The following is a 14,869-nucleotide window of genomic DNA, read 5'->3' as shown; positions in this document are numbered from 1 at the left end:
TATGTTCCCCAATAAATCATTGTTGGGACTCTAAGTTTAGAGAGTGTGTGATTTTTCCGATGAATGTTATTAGTTCTTTTGTTAATTTCTATTGATCTCTTTGTTTATGAGATTAACAGAACAATGACCAAGGGATTAAAAAAAAAAAAGTAAATTTGAAACGTTTTTTTAATGTTGAAAATAATTTCACATTAACCAAATCAAAACCTGAACTGGTATTTTCTTTTTTCTTTTTCCTTTTTTTTGAGAAACGAATTAGTATTTATTTGAATCTACTGAATGCCTTGTTGGGAGAAATAAACACCTTAGGGAACTTCCTTTGAGTAATTAATATAACATATAGAGACAAACTTTAACCCAAAAGACCTAAGCCCAATGGGTATGTGCTCAATTATGTTATATTAACTACTCATTCTTCTCATCTTTATTCAATGTGGGACTTCACTCACACGTGTAACCCAATAATCTCCCCCTCACGTGTGAGTCTGCCTCTCTATGAGCTTCAAGATCTCTCTGTGGGCCATGAACAAGTCCTTCTTACTCCCCCTTACCTAATGGGCTTTTCACTTCATTGACGCGTCATCCATGGGTCTCTCGTACGCCATCCATGGGAACTACGTGTCAACCCCACACGCACATCCATGAGAACCCCGCACGTCCATGTCCATAGGAACCTCGCATCACACCATTATTTAGCACCATTAGCAATGTTCATTTGTTGGGCTTTTTTCTTTTTTTCTTCTCCAAGATTTTTTGTGTGGGCCGTCTAAGCTTTCTCTGTCCCCGCTAGATAGGGACCATGAACACCTCATCACCTTCGCTGCACACCACCGTGGGCTCTAATATCACTTGTTGGTCTCCCCAACATGCCTAAAACCATAGAAACCCAACCCGGGATATAGAGAAATATGGCAAGGCACGCGTCTGTGGTACATGATTGACCAATATGATGATGAACTTTTATTGCATGAGAGCACAAAAAGGCAGTCTGGTTGGGCTTCAATGCATCCTCCACAGAATTAGAATTGCCTTATATTTCTTTTTCTTTTTCTTTGTTTAGAATTAGAAATTGCCTTTTATTTCAATTTCAAGCAAAGAACTGTGAATTAGAGAGTAAGATAGTGAAGATTTCAAATTTTCAAGGTTCACGTTTCATCATGGTAAAATCTATAGAAAGAAAAGAAGGAATAAAAAGTAAAAACTCAAATATAACATGGAAATACTTTACGACCAACCGTATAAGGTCATAGACTTTCATAAAACATATCACATGTCATCTTAGTACGGCCATTCTTCGGGTATGCCATTGTGGCTGATTATCAGTTTAGCTGGTTTGTCACGCAGATTTGTGCTTTGGGATTTGCTTTGAATATCAAAGATTTGGTTTTTGTAATTCGTTTGGTTAAAATTTAAGCACAATTTCTTAGTTAGATTAGATAGCTTAAGCTTCCAATTAAGTTATACCATGTGATTTTTATTGATCAATGAATTACATTGTTGAATTTAATTATCCTCAAAAAAGATAACACATTTATTCCTGCATTGTCAGTACAACTATGTAGTTGCTTTTAATTGGAGAATGGTAACACCTAAGGAATTGTACTTAGGTTTTACCTTGTGTTTCTGTGGCAATGTGGGCTTGTTTAAGCTCATATTAGTTTTTGATAGGTTAGTTGTCCTCATTTGGGAAAATTATGGGCTTTGGTGATTCCTTGCGCATTGACTACTCTTGATCATTGGTTGATGGATCATGACTAGAAAATTGTCTGTTCGGCTAAAAACAGGTTCTTTTCTGCCTATACTTCCAAATAGTAGAGAAAATTATTGCACTGGATCTCAATCTTGCATAAAGCACTATCCTTGACTTAATTTTTTCTAATCCAAAATCTTTTATTAATCAAACTAAGAAATATTTAAGAAAAAAAAGTCTTATTAAGGAGTAATCTTAGGAAATTATTAATAAACTATTTAAGAAAATTTTTGCATCAATTTCATAAGAAATATAAAAAGCCGTCAAAACAATTATCTCATTTTTTTCTTTTTCTATAAAAAAATTGCTAAAAATATTTTATAAACTAATACCCTTAAGGCATTTGTTAAAATTTAAAAAAAAAAAAAAAATTATATTCCCCCATGAAATCAGTGTTGGGTCACTAAAACCATTTATACAATTTTTATTATGAAACAACTAGGTCACAGCTGTGAAATTTTGGTGAAATAAACTGATAATTGATTTAATGGTATATTAAGATATGCCAAGGCACGCCTATGCAGTCTATGATTGACCAAGCTGATGATGACCTTTTATTACATGAAAGCACGAAAAGGAGGGCTAGTTGCACAGAAATATCCTATATTCAAATTCAGAGCAACGAACTGTGACTTAGATTAAAGACTTCTGAGCTTCAAGTTTCAGCTCATGGTTATCCACTTTCTCAAAGGGGGCGTGGGGAATCATGGTTATCTATTGGAAATTTCACTCTTATTTGAACAATTTCTTTATTTCTCTCACTGTAATCCCATGAAATTATGGGTAGCCAATTTTTCGCTAGTCCGAAAGGCAAATATACGTTTCTATTATTTAGTTCAGTTTAGTTAACTGGTTCATGTCCAATTGTACTAACCGGTTCCGGTTCGAGTTTAATTTTTTCAAGTTTATTTATAGGGTAAAATATCATTTTCATCCCTAAACTATTACAAAAGTTCGTTTTTCGTCCCTAAACTTTCAAAAGTTCGTTTTTCGTCCCTGAACTATCACAAAAGTTCGTTTTTCGTCCCTAAACTTTCAAAAGTTCTATTTTCGTCCCTAAACTTTTCCAAATGTATTGATTTTCGTCCCTCTGTCTGACGGAGTGCTGACGTGGCTTTGACAGTGTGCTGATGTGAGAGGGACGAAAATCAATACATTTGGAAAAGTTTAGGGACGAAAATAGAACTTTTGAAAGTTTAGGGACGAAAAACGAACTTTTGTGATAGTTCAGGGATGAAAAACGACCTTTGAAAGTTTAGGGATGAAAAACGAACTTTTGTGATAGTTTAGGGACGAAAATGATATTTTACCCTTATTTATATTATATACTTGATTGGTGTAAAGGAAAGAGGAGAAAAAGATGAAATATATATATATAATTAATAAATACTTTTGGTTTATATCCACTACTTTACATCAATATTTATAATTAATACTACCTAAAAAAAATATTCATGATTAATGTGAAAATTAGGGGTGTGTCAAGTTGATAGGTTTTTAAATCAAACTCACAATTTTTGGGTTTAAAAAACACTCAACCCAACTCATCACAAAAGTCCACATCCAACTCACGGGGGTTGGATTGGACTTTATTTAATTATTTTTATAAAGAAAAAAAAACTACAGCATTAAAATAGCAACACCTAATAGTATTACAAGTGTTTGCTATCCATTCTAAGTAAAATATCAAATCATTTTATTCCAACTTAGTTGAGAAACAACACAGAACAACATAACTGCATAAGTATTACAACGGTTTGTTGCCCCCTCACATCTTTTGAAATGAGAAAATAATATAATAGGTTAGAGTTTCTAATTTATATCAAGGATCAGGGCAAAAGAGTAATTAACAAAAACATATAATATATATTAAATATAGGTAGATCAAGTTGAATTAGGTAGATTTACGAATCTACAGTCTACTTACCCGAACCCAATGGATTGGATCAAGTTTGGGTCAGTTTTGGCAAGTTGCAAGTTGACTCCACACCCCTAGTGAAAATATCCACAGTTTATAACATGAAACATGGTAATGCTTTAGAGCACTAGTATTACGTGTTCTAAAAAATGCTACTTTATCACATCAAAAGTTACTTGATCTATGTTAGCATAGCATAGCATTTACAAGAACTACATCCCTGGGCATAATGGTCACTTCACAAGTTCTAGGTCTTGTGGGGGGTGAGGGGCCACACACACACACACACACACATATATATTGAAAGCATCAACATTAGATTTTTTTTTTTTTTTTTAAAAAAAAAAAAAAAAAAAAACAAAACAAAACAAAACAAAACAAAACAAAACAAAACAAAATATCACCCCACAACCAACGACCACCACACGAAAGTAAAGTTAGAGGATTTACATGAATTTCAATTAAATTTTAAAAGGTGTAACTTACATTCTAGCCTCTCTTTGTTAGAACTTAAATAAATAAATAAATAAAATTCTCATGGCAGTACATGTGTAGCATAAAAAAAATAAAAAATTCCATTAAATATGTCAGCATTTTCCATCACTTAAGGGCATTAATTATTATGACATAGTACCAAAAGATGAGACTAAACTGTCACATTTCAAACCTTAAGGAACAAAGTGTAAAAGGTACGAACCAAATAAATATTTACCCAAAACTTAAAGAAAAAACTTGTGAAAAATATAGTCAGGATGAGTCTTGCTAGGTTCTTGAAGTGAGGTAGTTTGTGGATACTACTACTTGATAAATGGTAACCAACCCTACCACAGAGGAAGAATAATGACTAATAGTGCAATAGCCCTATTGCACCTGATCCGAATCCGATCACCAAATTCAATCCTTTCTCCTACTGAGTTTACCAAGGGCGTCCTATTGAGAAGGAAAGTCAGGAGAAATTTATCTAACAAGTGGAAAAGTCAACAATTCTCCCAACAGTGTCTGATCTGCTTCTTGGTAAAATTCTACAAGAGGTTTTCAGTTGAGGTTATAGGAGGCAGTTGATCACTTGACATGCTCTTTCCTTTTATATCAGGTAATATATTGTTAGTTGTTACCGCTGGTAAAGCCGCTAATTGTTTCATATGCAAATGCTTTTAAGCTCTTGGTTAGTCTTTTATCCAAAAAATAAAAAATAAAATAACTCATTAACTAGATCAACATCCATAATACATGGATTTAGCAGATTTTGGGGTCCATATACCCATGGCCAAAAAATGAGAACAAAGAACTAAATAAATAAGTATATTTTTTCAGTTTAAAAAAATTAAGCTCACGCAAGCCTAAGATTACAATATTACCAACTGGATGGATGGGGGCACCTTTGCTTCAAGCTGGCTCTTGGCAAGACGTCTTGCAGTTCGTTCCATCTTCAAATTAGCACTCGCGAAGGGAGTTCGCTTGACAATTTGATCACGAGGATCAATCAAAATTTTCTCAAGTGCCACAGCATTCCTAATAAAGTACATGACAAACTCAAATTCACATGTGCGTCCAGCATATCCGTAAATTTCCAACACCTTGAGGTATTTATGTGGGCATTTGATACCCCTCCTCATTTTTCTTCTGTCATGATCTTCGACATTTATCCATGGCATCTACAAAGAGAAAAAAGGAGTTCTCCCATTATTGATAAAACACAAGCATAGAAAAAAATATGTATATGCACCTAAATGAGTATCGATAGTAGCTGAATATAATTTACTAGAAAGAACAAATATGCAGACACAATCAGTAGACAATCGAGGGGGGAAGGCAAAAGCATCAAACTTGACAATTAGTTTGATTGTAACAAATAAACTAGGAAAATGTCCCAAGCAACTGTCCAATACCAACCAGGATCTTACAGAGTTTGCTAATATTACCTGCGACAGTTTTGGGATTACAAACTGTATATATATAAATTTATTATTACAAACGCTACCTCACATGCTAAGCGCATGTTTTCTTCAGCTGAGCATCAAAAGATGGATTTAAGCAACTCTCGACAGAGATTCTGCATCATGAAATCATGGAAGGACTTATAATACCTTCCTTCACTAATGCCAAACATTTTTGGAAAAAGGCCATTGTGAATCGTATGGCCTAGGAACTTACGATATCCATATTTACTTTTTTATTTCGTAGACTGAAGATGACATTCTCAGACCCATAAAACACTCAATCCATCCAAGTTAGAGTCTAATTTGGTAAACAACAAAATTAGGCCTAAATAAATAGACATGGTACTTACAAAAGCATAACTATTGGCTTAATTTCTTAAATTTCTTAGTTTGACTTATCCCATTCAATCCCACAATTAACCCATGGGTTTGAACTTCCAACCCGATCCTTCCAAGGTTGAGGTGTTATTACCATCCTTTCTAAGATTGGATAATAATTTACTAGAAGTGGTTCCACTAAAGCATATAAGTTCAATTATGAGAATGAAACATATCCCTTACAAAATATGAGTTCATGTAAGAGATTGCATAAAATATAACAGTCATGTCCCAAAAAAAACCCTCAGATTGATTCATGATATGATATAAATTGCACAAACAGAGTGATGATTCATATAGCAAATACCAACAAAAACTAAACAAGAACAAGAAAACAAAACTATATAGTGTCAGCAAGAGAAAGTCATCAAGCCTAAATATAGATACCCTGCAGATGAAATGGTTAAATCATCCATTTTAATGATAGGAAGTGGAGAATGTGCAAGAGCCAACACATACAAAAGCTGCATTTCAAACAGATGAGGCATGTTGTGTGTGTGCATATCATGGAATCATTATCTAGTATCTAATAAACATTCACCTTCAACTCAAGTATCTGCAAGTAAGGGCATGCGTTTATCAAGGGAGTGAGTCCAAGGAGATCGTCGTCTCCCCATGCTCCAACCTCTAATACCAACTTTTTAAGATTATTTAATGGAGGAAAAAATTCACTGTGTACATCATCCTGGAGAAACCAAAAAAAAAAAAAAAGTAAACGACGTGATAACATATGGGATGGAAAGAAAGGGCAAACACATAAAGAAATACTAACCACAAATCCATCAATTAATTCAAGAGTAAGTACTTGTAGCTGAGAAAGACAGCAAGAGAACTGGGAGAGGTAGTCATCTAGGAACGGTATACCGAGATTTCCTTTTCCCACACCGATATAAAGATCAACAAGCAATGGCACATTTTCTATAAACAAGTCTATATCCAACCCCACATACTTAAATGATATAAGGCTTGTGTCAAAGATCTCAACATATTTTAAGCAAGTGCAGTAGACTACCTCCAAGTGTTTCAAAGAGAGGGATGATCCAGAAACACTTAATTCTACCAAATGTCTTGATCCACATACAGATAATCGCTCAAGCTTGGGACAATTGGCTAAAAAGTACTCAATAACTTCCTGAGTTATGCCAACATTCTTCAAATAAAGATCTTTGAGAAACTTATTGCCATGAAATGTTGGAGATCGGGCGCTGAGAAGATTCAAACAAAATTGCTCCCTAGAAGACCCACAACTTTGGCTTCTCCAAAGTCGTTTACACTTAGAACTACAACGCCTTGAAGACAAGTTATTATAAGGACGTTGCCCTAACAAGTCCATCTCAAGCCTTTGAACTTCCCTTGTCATTGCAAACTCGATCCAACTATTAATAGCATGCGTAGAATTTTGATCCAAATCAAAAGAAATCCTGAATTCATTTATAGTTGAGACTTCATATTGTCCCAAAACACGATCCACCCATTTGACATACATAGGCCCTGATTGAATTGTGTCTGTTGCCTTTGTAGCATTAAAGTCAAGTATAGTAATAGATGTCCACAAATACCTCCATCTCCTACCAAGGATACTAGTAGCCACCGCTTCTCTTAGTGTCAATTGTGAAAGTATGGAAACAAGAGTTTCACTAGACAGGTTACTTATGTAATCCTCGGAAACACATTTTCCCTTAAATAAATCGATGAAAACAAAGAAAAAGATTCAGCTAAATCATAAAAACACTCAATAATAAATAAATATTGGCACAATGTAAACGATCACTATAAAAAAAAGACTTTCAATCTGTAGCACCTTAGCTAGTACAAATTTTTAATGGGTTTCACCTTGTTTTTTGAACATTTAGCTGTAAGTCGCACCCTTTTCTCCATTGATTGAATCCAGCTAATTCTTCGTTTGCTATTATGCAAACGCGCAGAGTTCTGCTAAGCAAAAATCAGATGCACATTGAAAATTTGAAATTAGTGCCCAGGAAACAATAATTTGATGAAAAGACAGAAACTTGTTAGCAATTTAGCAAATTTTAGTTTATACTTTAAAAAAAAAGAAAAACAAGTTTAGCAAATAATAAATACTACTATAACAAAATTACACCGAAACAAACGTATTTTTTAGAAACCAACGCCTTCTAAACCACAATTGAATAATAATAACAATAATACGTGCATAAAGATAGAATTTTTATAGAAGGTAAAAGAAAAGACCTAACATCTCTGTCCAAAATTTATCAAGACACAAAGTTTTCCCAGAATTATGTATATTCTACAGAAACAAACGTAATTTTTTTAGAACCACACTATAAACGGAGCAAAGGACAACATAGATAGATCAATTAATACCTGTGGAGGTTCTGTCAAAAAATTGCCTTCGAGATCGCGATGGAGCTCCATCGGGACTGAGTTTTAGGAAGGATGTGATTGTAAGACCGTCCCTCTCTAGCTCTCAAAACAATAAATAAAAAGCTCTTAGACCGAAGCTCTAACAAACCTTTTAAAGTACTTAGAAAGTGCTGCAGGAACTAGGGTTTTTGATACGTATACAATTTTTGGAGAGGGAATATATATATATATATAGAGAGAGGGATGTTAGGCCCAAAACTCCTAATGTAAGTTTATTATAATGAGCCCATAGCCCAAGTTAAGGATAAGGATTATTATAAATATGAGTAATTTTCAGCAAAGAAGGCCGTGTTGGTAAGGAAAATGTTAGGTTTTGGTTTCGGAGTCTCAAGGAAGTAGTGGCCGAGGACAATATACCCTCGGCAAGTTAGAGCCGAGGTCAGAAGAAATAGCTCATTAGGGCCGAAAAACCTCCCAGGAGGTTCTGTCAGTATGAATAACCATCAAAAGGATATTGGACTGAAGGAAGTCCTAAGATATCTTAGGAACAAAGCTGTCATCACCGTATTTAATGTTTTGCAGCTGCTTTCTTAGTCGCATTAATATAGAGAAGACCCTTGAACATAGTGAAATTGGTTACCCCAAGACATATAAGACCAGAGAGTGTACTTGATTGGACAGACACTCAAGTGATGGCTCAAATGCTTAACAAATGTAAGATCAAGATGCTTTGGAAGAAGATATATAAAGGAGGATACCTTTGAGGACAAGGGATCGGAAAAAATCTAAAGGAAAACTCTGTAATATTCAAGAACAAAACTTGTAACTAAATTTAAAGATAATATAAGAGAACAAGACACCTTGGAACTTGCCGAGGGCCATTTTTCTTTAGTATAATCCTATTTTGTTTCATTCTCTGATCCTCTAATTGATTCCAATACTTGTTTGATCAACGAAAGCCTAGTTCTCCAACCCATTCTCTACAAATTCATTGTTTTTGGGCTGAAGCCATTCCATATAGTGGGCTATAAGCTCAAAACAGGTCCTTACAATATATATATATATATATATATATATATATATCTCATCACACAAGCGCCAGAGATGAGTTTTTTTTTTGGGGTTCATTTATTTTTTATTTTAAGAAGAAATTGTATTAGTACTTGACTACTAATGTGAGAGAGAAATTTGGAGGTAAAAAAAAAAAAGCAGTTTAGTGATTAAAAAAAATGCTACATTTATGGAAAAAAATCAGTTTTTTTTTTTTTTTTCAAAAAAAGAAGTTCTAATAGTACTTGACAACTAACATAGGAGAAAAATGTGAAAGTGGGAGAAATTTTTTTTTTTTTTTTTAATTTAGCTAAAAATTAGGTGTTTTTAAATTACTAATTTTACATGTATATTCCTATGATTTAAGCCTTAAAAACAGATAAATTTGAAGGTATTTTGGGCATCTAAATTGAGGATCCCAAACAGGAAAACCTCTTAAATAACAGGGAGATTCTAGCCTTTTGCCCCTATTGAGCAAAATATTTGGCAATATGTCCCTATTTCCAAACTATTTAGGAGCGTGTCCCTATTTCGATACTCGATTACCTTAAAATCGAGTTACTTAAAGTACTCGATTATTTCAAAACCGAGTTCTGGGCAGGTTGATGCCACGTTGGATTGCCACCATGGCTTTTTCGCAATAAAATATTCCTGCGTTACTGTTTAGAACTCGGCAATGGGGAAACCGAGTTTTATGCAGAATAAATGCTTAATTTTGAATGTAATGTCTCCAAAACAGTTTGTCTCCCTTCCTCCTTTAGTCTGATCAATAGCCACCCTTAGTTCGTTCTGTCTCCCTCAATGCATTCCAAGTTCAACACATCTTCAAGTTTTCTACCCGTAGGCCAAAGCTCAACCCAAACCCACACCCAATTGCACACCCAAACCCACACCCAAAACTCTCACCATAACCCTCACCATAGCAGAAGCTCAACCCAATCCATCTTCAGAGTTAAAGGATTAGAAACATATTAAGGTAATTTTAAATGCTGAGTTTAATTTTTTTCCCTTTGCATTTAAGCTGAGTTAAGTGTGGCTTGTGCATGTACTCTGATTTTAGTGTGGCTTCTTAAGTTTTCTTTGTTAAATTTTTCTCTATTCATTATTATTGTTTCTGTTTTAGCTTTCTTGGGCTTGGTTTCGAACTGGGTTTTGATGCATAAATAAGGCACAAATTCATATAAAATATAGTTGATGGTCATAATCGGTGAGGTCATGATTTATATACATTCACTTAATCTCATTGCACCTAATCAACAATACTAGAGAAATGGAGTAAAGATCTTGGGAATTATCCATCATATATGCTAGCATGACGGTGGCATGACAATGGTGTTCATTATTAGGGAAAATTTCTTTTTAATTCATATAGTTTGAAAGGGTAGCAAATCAAACTCTATAATTACAACAAAAAGTAAATAAAAAAAAATTATAATCTTTACCCAGTTAAGTGGAACTATATTGTATTTGGGCTTTAATATGGATTGTGGGTTTAGTTTGTTCGGTTAAAGTAGGAGGTTTAAAATATAAAATTTTCAAATACTTATAATAAATTGACTTGAGACTCAATAAAGCTATAGACACATCTTATTGCCTAATTTTTTGCTCAAGAGGGGCAAAAGCCTAGAATCTCCTGTTTACCAAGTATAAAACCAATGGCTTGGTCAAAGGAAGAAAACTCTTTGGATTTACCTTCGACCAATAATTTAATTACATGACCATGTGCAATTCAAATTTGATTGAACTATTTTCTTATAAATTGTGCTAACATAAACTTTCTGGTAGCAAGTTTAAGAACCACCTCAAAAATTTATAGTTGTGTTGATATTATGGCTTTAACTTGATTACAAATCTTAGCAATACCAGTTTCAGATTCAACACCAATCGCTATTCCTTTACCCTAAATCAATGGCACAATCTGGCCTTTATAGGGAGATCACCAATAGGCTAGCAGCACCTACCTACTGAGAAATCAATGTTGCCAGGCAGGCAGTGGGTCATGTTGTGTTTACACCATGTGACTCAATGTAAATGCTACATATGGAACATTAGTTTTCGTTGTGTGATTCACTAAAATTATCAAGACAATTTTGTTTGGGTAAAACTCTTATTAAAGTTTAATTCTACAGTACAACACTTACATCAAGATAATTGATAAGTTTCATTATTTATTTATGATTATTTTAATCATTCACCTTCTTTTTTTTTTTTTTTTAATAAGAACTTAGTGTTACACAATGACCTTCTGTCATGCAACTTGAAGTAAAAGTTTCCATTGTTTATTTTAATATTTAATTAGATAATTTTAGTGAATGTTTTAAGAAAGTTATATAACTTATTTAATCACTACGTTAGACATGCATACTTCTAGTGTTGTGATTTTTGTTTTTACAAGGGTTGAGATGGTTGTTGCGTACGGTACAAAATATAACTAATTTCAATGACGAGGTCTTACAAAAATGATGTGGCACCACTCATATTTTGACATTTCAACAAATGACAAATCACTTCGGAAAAAGATTGTGCCTGCAACATTGATTGAATTTTTTTTTTCTCCAATCTTAGTTGACCTCTTGTTCAGTCATTTGTGACATTGGTTTTTAAATTGAACATGTAATAAGGTTAACTTATATTCACTTTGAAACAAGTTCTATGTTTTTTGCAAGTCCTGGTTGTATTGAAAATTATGAATGTTTATAATTGCAAGTCCTAGCAGTATTGTTAATGTCTACCTGCAATCAATGGTTTATTAACATGATTGCATGCATGTCAGATATGCAGCAACTGGCAAATGTGGATCCTGAACCTGCAATTGGTACACAATTGACACGATAATTGGCTCATCGATCCATGACGCTGTGGGAGACACCTACCGCTGGTCAGGTATGTAGTTGTACTGAACTTCGGACATTCAAACATGTTGAAATTGTTTCTTTTTCTTTTTGTAGGGTTTTGTGATTATTTGTAAATAGATGTTGGAAATGGTATCATTTCTCTTTTGGTTTAGGCAGAATTTTATTTAATCCAAAGAGAAAATGGTATGAAGCAGAAATAATCGTGAATTTACAAACACTCTTTCATTAATAGCATCAAGTCTTATTTCTAGATATATTGAAACTACTAATGCTACAAAAAATATTAAACATCAGTAGTGGCTAATAAAAAGGTATATTCAAAGTCAGTAGATCTCATGTAAAAGTTATAGTAATCAATTAAAATGCATCCGCTGCCATTATTTTTCCAAATGTGCACACACAAATAGGCGTGGCTACACATAAGACAACTGACTTTGATTCCTAATTCTTTACTCCATTTCACATAGTGAGGCACTTTGTTCATTCATTTCAAAACATAATGCCCATCACCTTAGTGCTGATTTCAACCAGTTAACATCATAACTAACATATTGCAAAATGTTCGTAACTAACCAGTTAGCCTATTGTTTCTTGCATATTATTATTATGTATGCACTATCCTAAGACAACACTTTTTCGTGTGTAGGCAATGCCAGGCGTGCTAAAGTGCAGATGCCGATCTTGTGAGTTACCCTAGTGTGGGCTAGACCCACAGATTGCCTGTTACATAATTGACGCGGGTTTTGAAGGTTTATTCAAGGTTCCAAACATGGAAGTTGATCACGCCCTTATCACAGCATTGGTCGAGCGTTTGCATCCGGAGATGCACACATTTCACTTACTGTATGGAGAGATGGGTATCACCTTACAGGATATTGAGGTGATGCTAGGGGTTCCTATTGATTGGTTGCTCGTGACTGGGAGTGTAAAGCTGGATTGGCTTGGGTTGTGTCATGATTTATTGGGTCATAGCCCTTCAGACTCGGTATTGCATCCCCGTGAAAACAAGTTTATCCTTGCTAGAGCGAGGATAAGAGTCAGCTAGTTGAAGCCACTGTTTAGAGGTCCCCTCGATGTGGATGCTACTGACGAGGTTGTGCAGCAACATGCGCGCAATCACATACTTGTGTGGTTGGAGTCCATTCTATTTATGGACAAGTCGACAGACCGGGTATCAGTGATGCCTCTATAGTTCTTGAACCCAATTAGCGAAGCGAGGAGATACAATTGGGGTAGTGGAGCATTAGCCTGGTTGTACAGGCACATATGCAAGGCATCGGAGACGAAGGCAATGCAGATTGGAGGAGCATTGATGTTGGTGCAGCTGTGGGCATATTCGAGGTTCCCATTGATATGCCCAGTTATGAGGCCGCCACAACCGCCGGTGGAGGCAGGTCTCCTCGCCAATCGGTATGTTATTTGATTTGTTTAATACAATTGTCATGCCATTTGTCATTCACCATGAATTAAAGCATAGAAGAGATTGAAGAGATTTTGGAGAGAGAGTAAAACATAGAAATGCTTGACCAAGTGAATTACCCAATTTACTCTTACCATATTAATAAAATTACAAACTATGTTCTGTACATAATAACAAATCTGTAATGTTGAAAAAATTTCTCAAATCTCTCTTAGCTCTTGAAGACTCACGCTGGCTCTTGCTCGCTCGCTCGCTCTCTCTCTCTCTCTCTCTCTCTCTCTCTCTCTCTCTCTCTCTCTCATGATTTTCTGAATTCATTTATAGTTGAGACTTCATATTGTCCCAAAACACGATCCACCCATTTGACATACATAGGCCCTGATTGAATTGTGTCTGTTGCCTTTGTAGCATTAAAGTCAAGTATAGTAATAGATGTCCACAAATACCTCCATCTCCTACCAAGGATACTAGTAGCCACCGCTTCTCTTAGTGTCAATTGTGAAAGTATGGAAACAAGAGTTTCACTAGACAGGTTACTTATGTAATCCTCGGAAACACATTTTCCCTTAAATAAATCGATGAAAACAAAGAAAAAGAGTCAGCTAAATCATAAAAACACTCAATTATAAATAAATATTGGTACAATGTAAACATCACTTTAAAAAAAAAAAAAAAGACTTTCAATTTGTAGCACCTTAGCTAGTACAAATTTTTAATGGGTTTCACCTTGTTTTTTGAACATTTAGCTGTAAGTCGCATCCTTTTCTCCATTGATTGAATCCCGCTAATTCTTCGTTTGCTATTATGCAAACGCGCAGAGTTCTGCTAAGCAAAAATCAGATGCACATTGAAATTTTGAAATTAGTGCCCAGGAAACAATAATTTGATGAAAAGACAGAAACTTGTTAGCAATTTAGCAAATTTTAGTTTATACTTTAAAAAAAGAAAATCAAATTTAGCAAATAATAATACTATGCAAAATTGATCGAAGCCTTAAAAGATACAAACTTTGCCCGGAAATAACAAAACTACACCGAAACAAACGTATTTTTTAGAAACCAACGCCTTCTAAACCACAATTGAATAATAATAACAATAATACGTGCACAAAGATAGAATTTTTATAGACCTAACATCTTTGTCCAAAATTTATCAAGATACAGAGTTTTCCCAGAATTATGTATATTCTATGGAAACAAACGTAATTTTTTT

At 34.4% G+C, this 14,869-nt stretch overlaps 1 protein-coding gene across 1 annotated transcript; it reads right to left on the bottom strand.

The window, feature by feature from the left end:
• Positions 1-4,854: 4,854 nt before the first annotated feature.
• LOC112003134 (F-box/FBD/LRR-repeat protein At1g16930) lies at positions 4,855-8,532 on the bottom strand. Its single transcript, XM_024035310.2, has 5 exons — positions 8,333-8,532; positions 7,820-7,915; positions 6,759-7,664; positions 6,528-6,671; positions 4,855-5,323 (listed from the first exon to the last, which is right to left on the bottom strand). The coding sequence occupies exons 1-5, from the start codon at positions 8,381-8,383 to the stop codon at positions 5,015-5,017; spliced, it is 1,506 nt and encodes a 501-aa protein (XP_023891078.1). The 5' UTR covers positions 8,384-8,532; the 3' UTR covers positions 4,855-5,014.
• Positions 8,533-14,869: the final 6,337 nt, after the last annotated feature.

This window comes from Quercus suber, unplaced genomic scaffold, assembly GCF_002906115.3.
Source record: "Quercus suber isolate HL8 unplaced genomic scaffold, Cork oak 2.0 scaffold_221, whole genome shotgun sequence".
Classification (NCBI taxonomy): Eukaryota; Viridiplantae; Streptophyta; class Magnoliopsida; order Fagales; family Fagaceae; genus Quercus; species Quercus suber.
The sequence above is the reverse complement of the archived record's forward strand: the minus strand, read 5'-3'. Positions and strand labels throughout refer to the sequence as shown.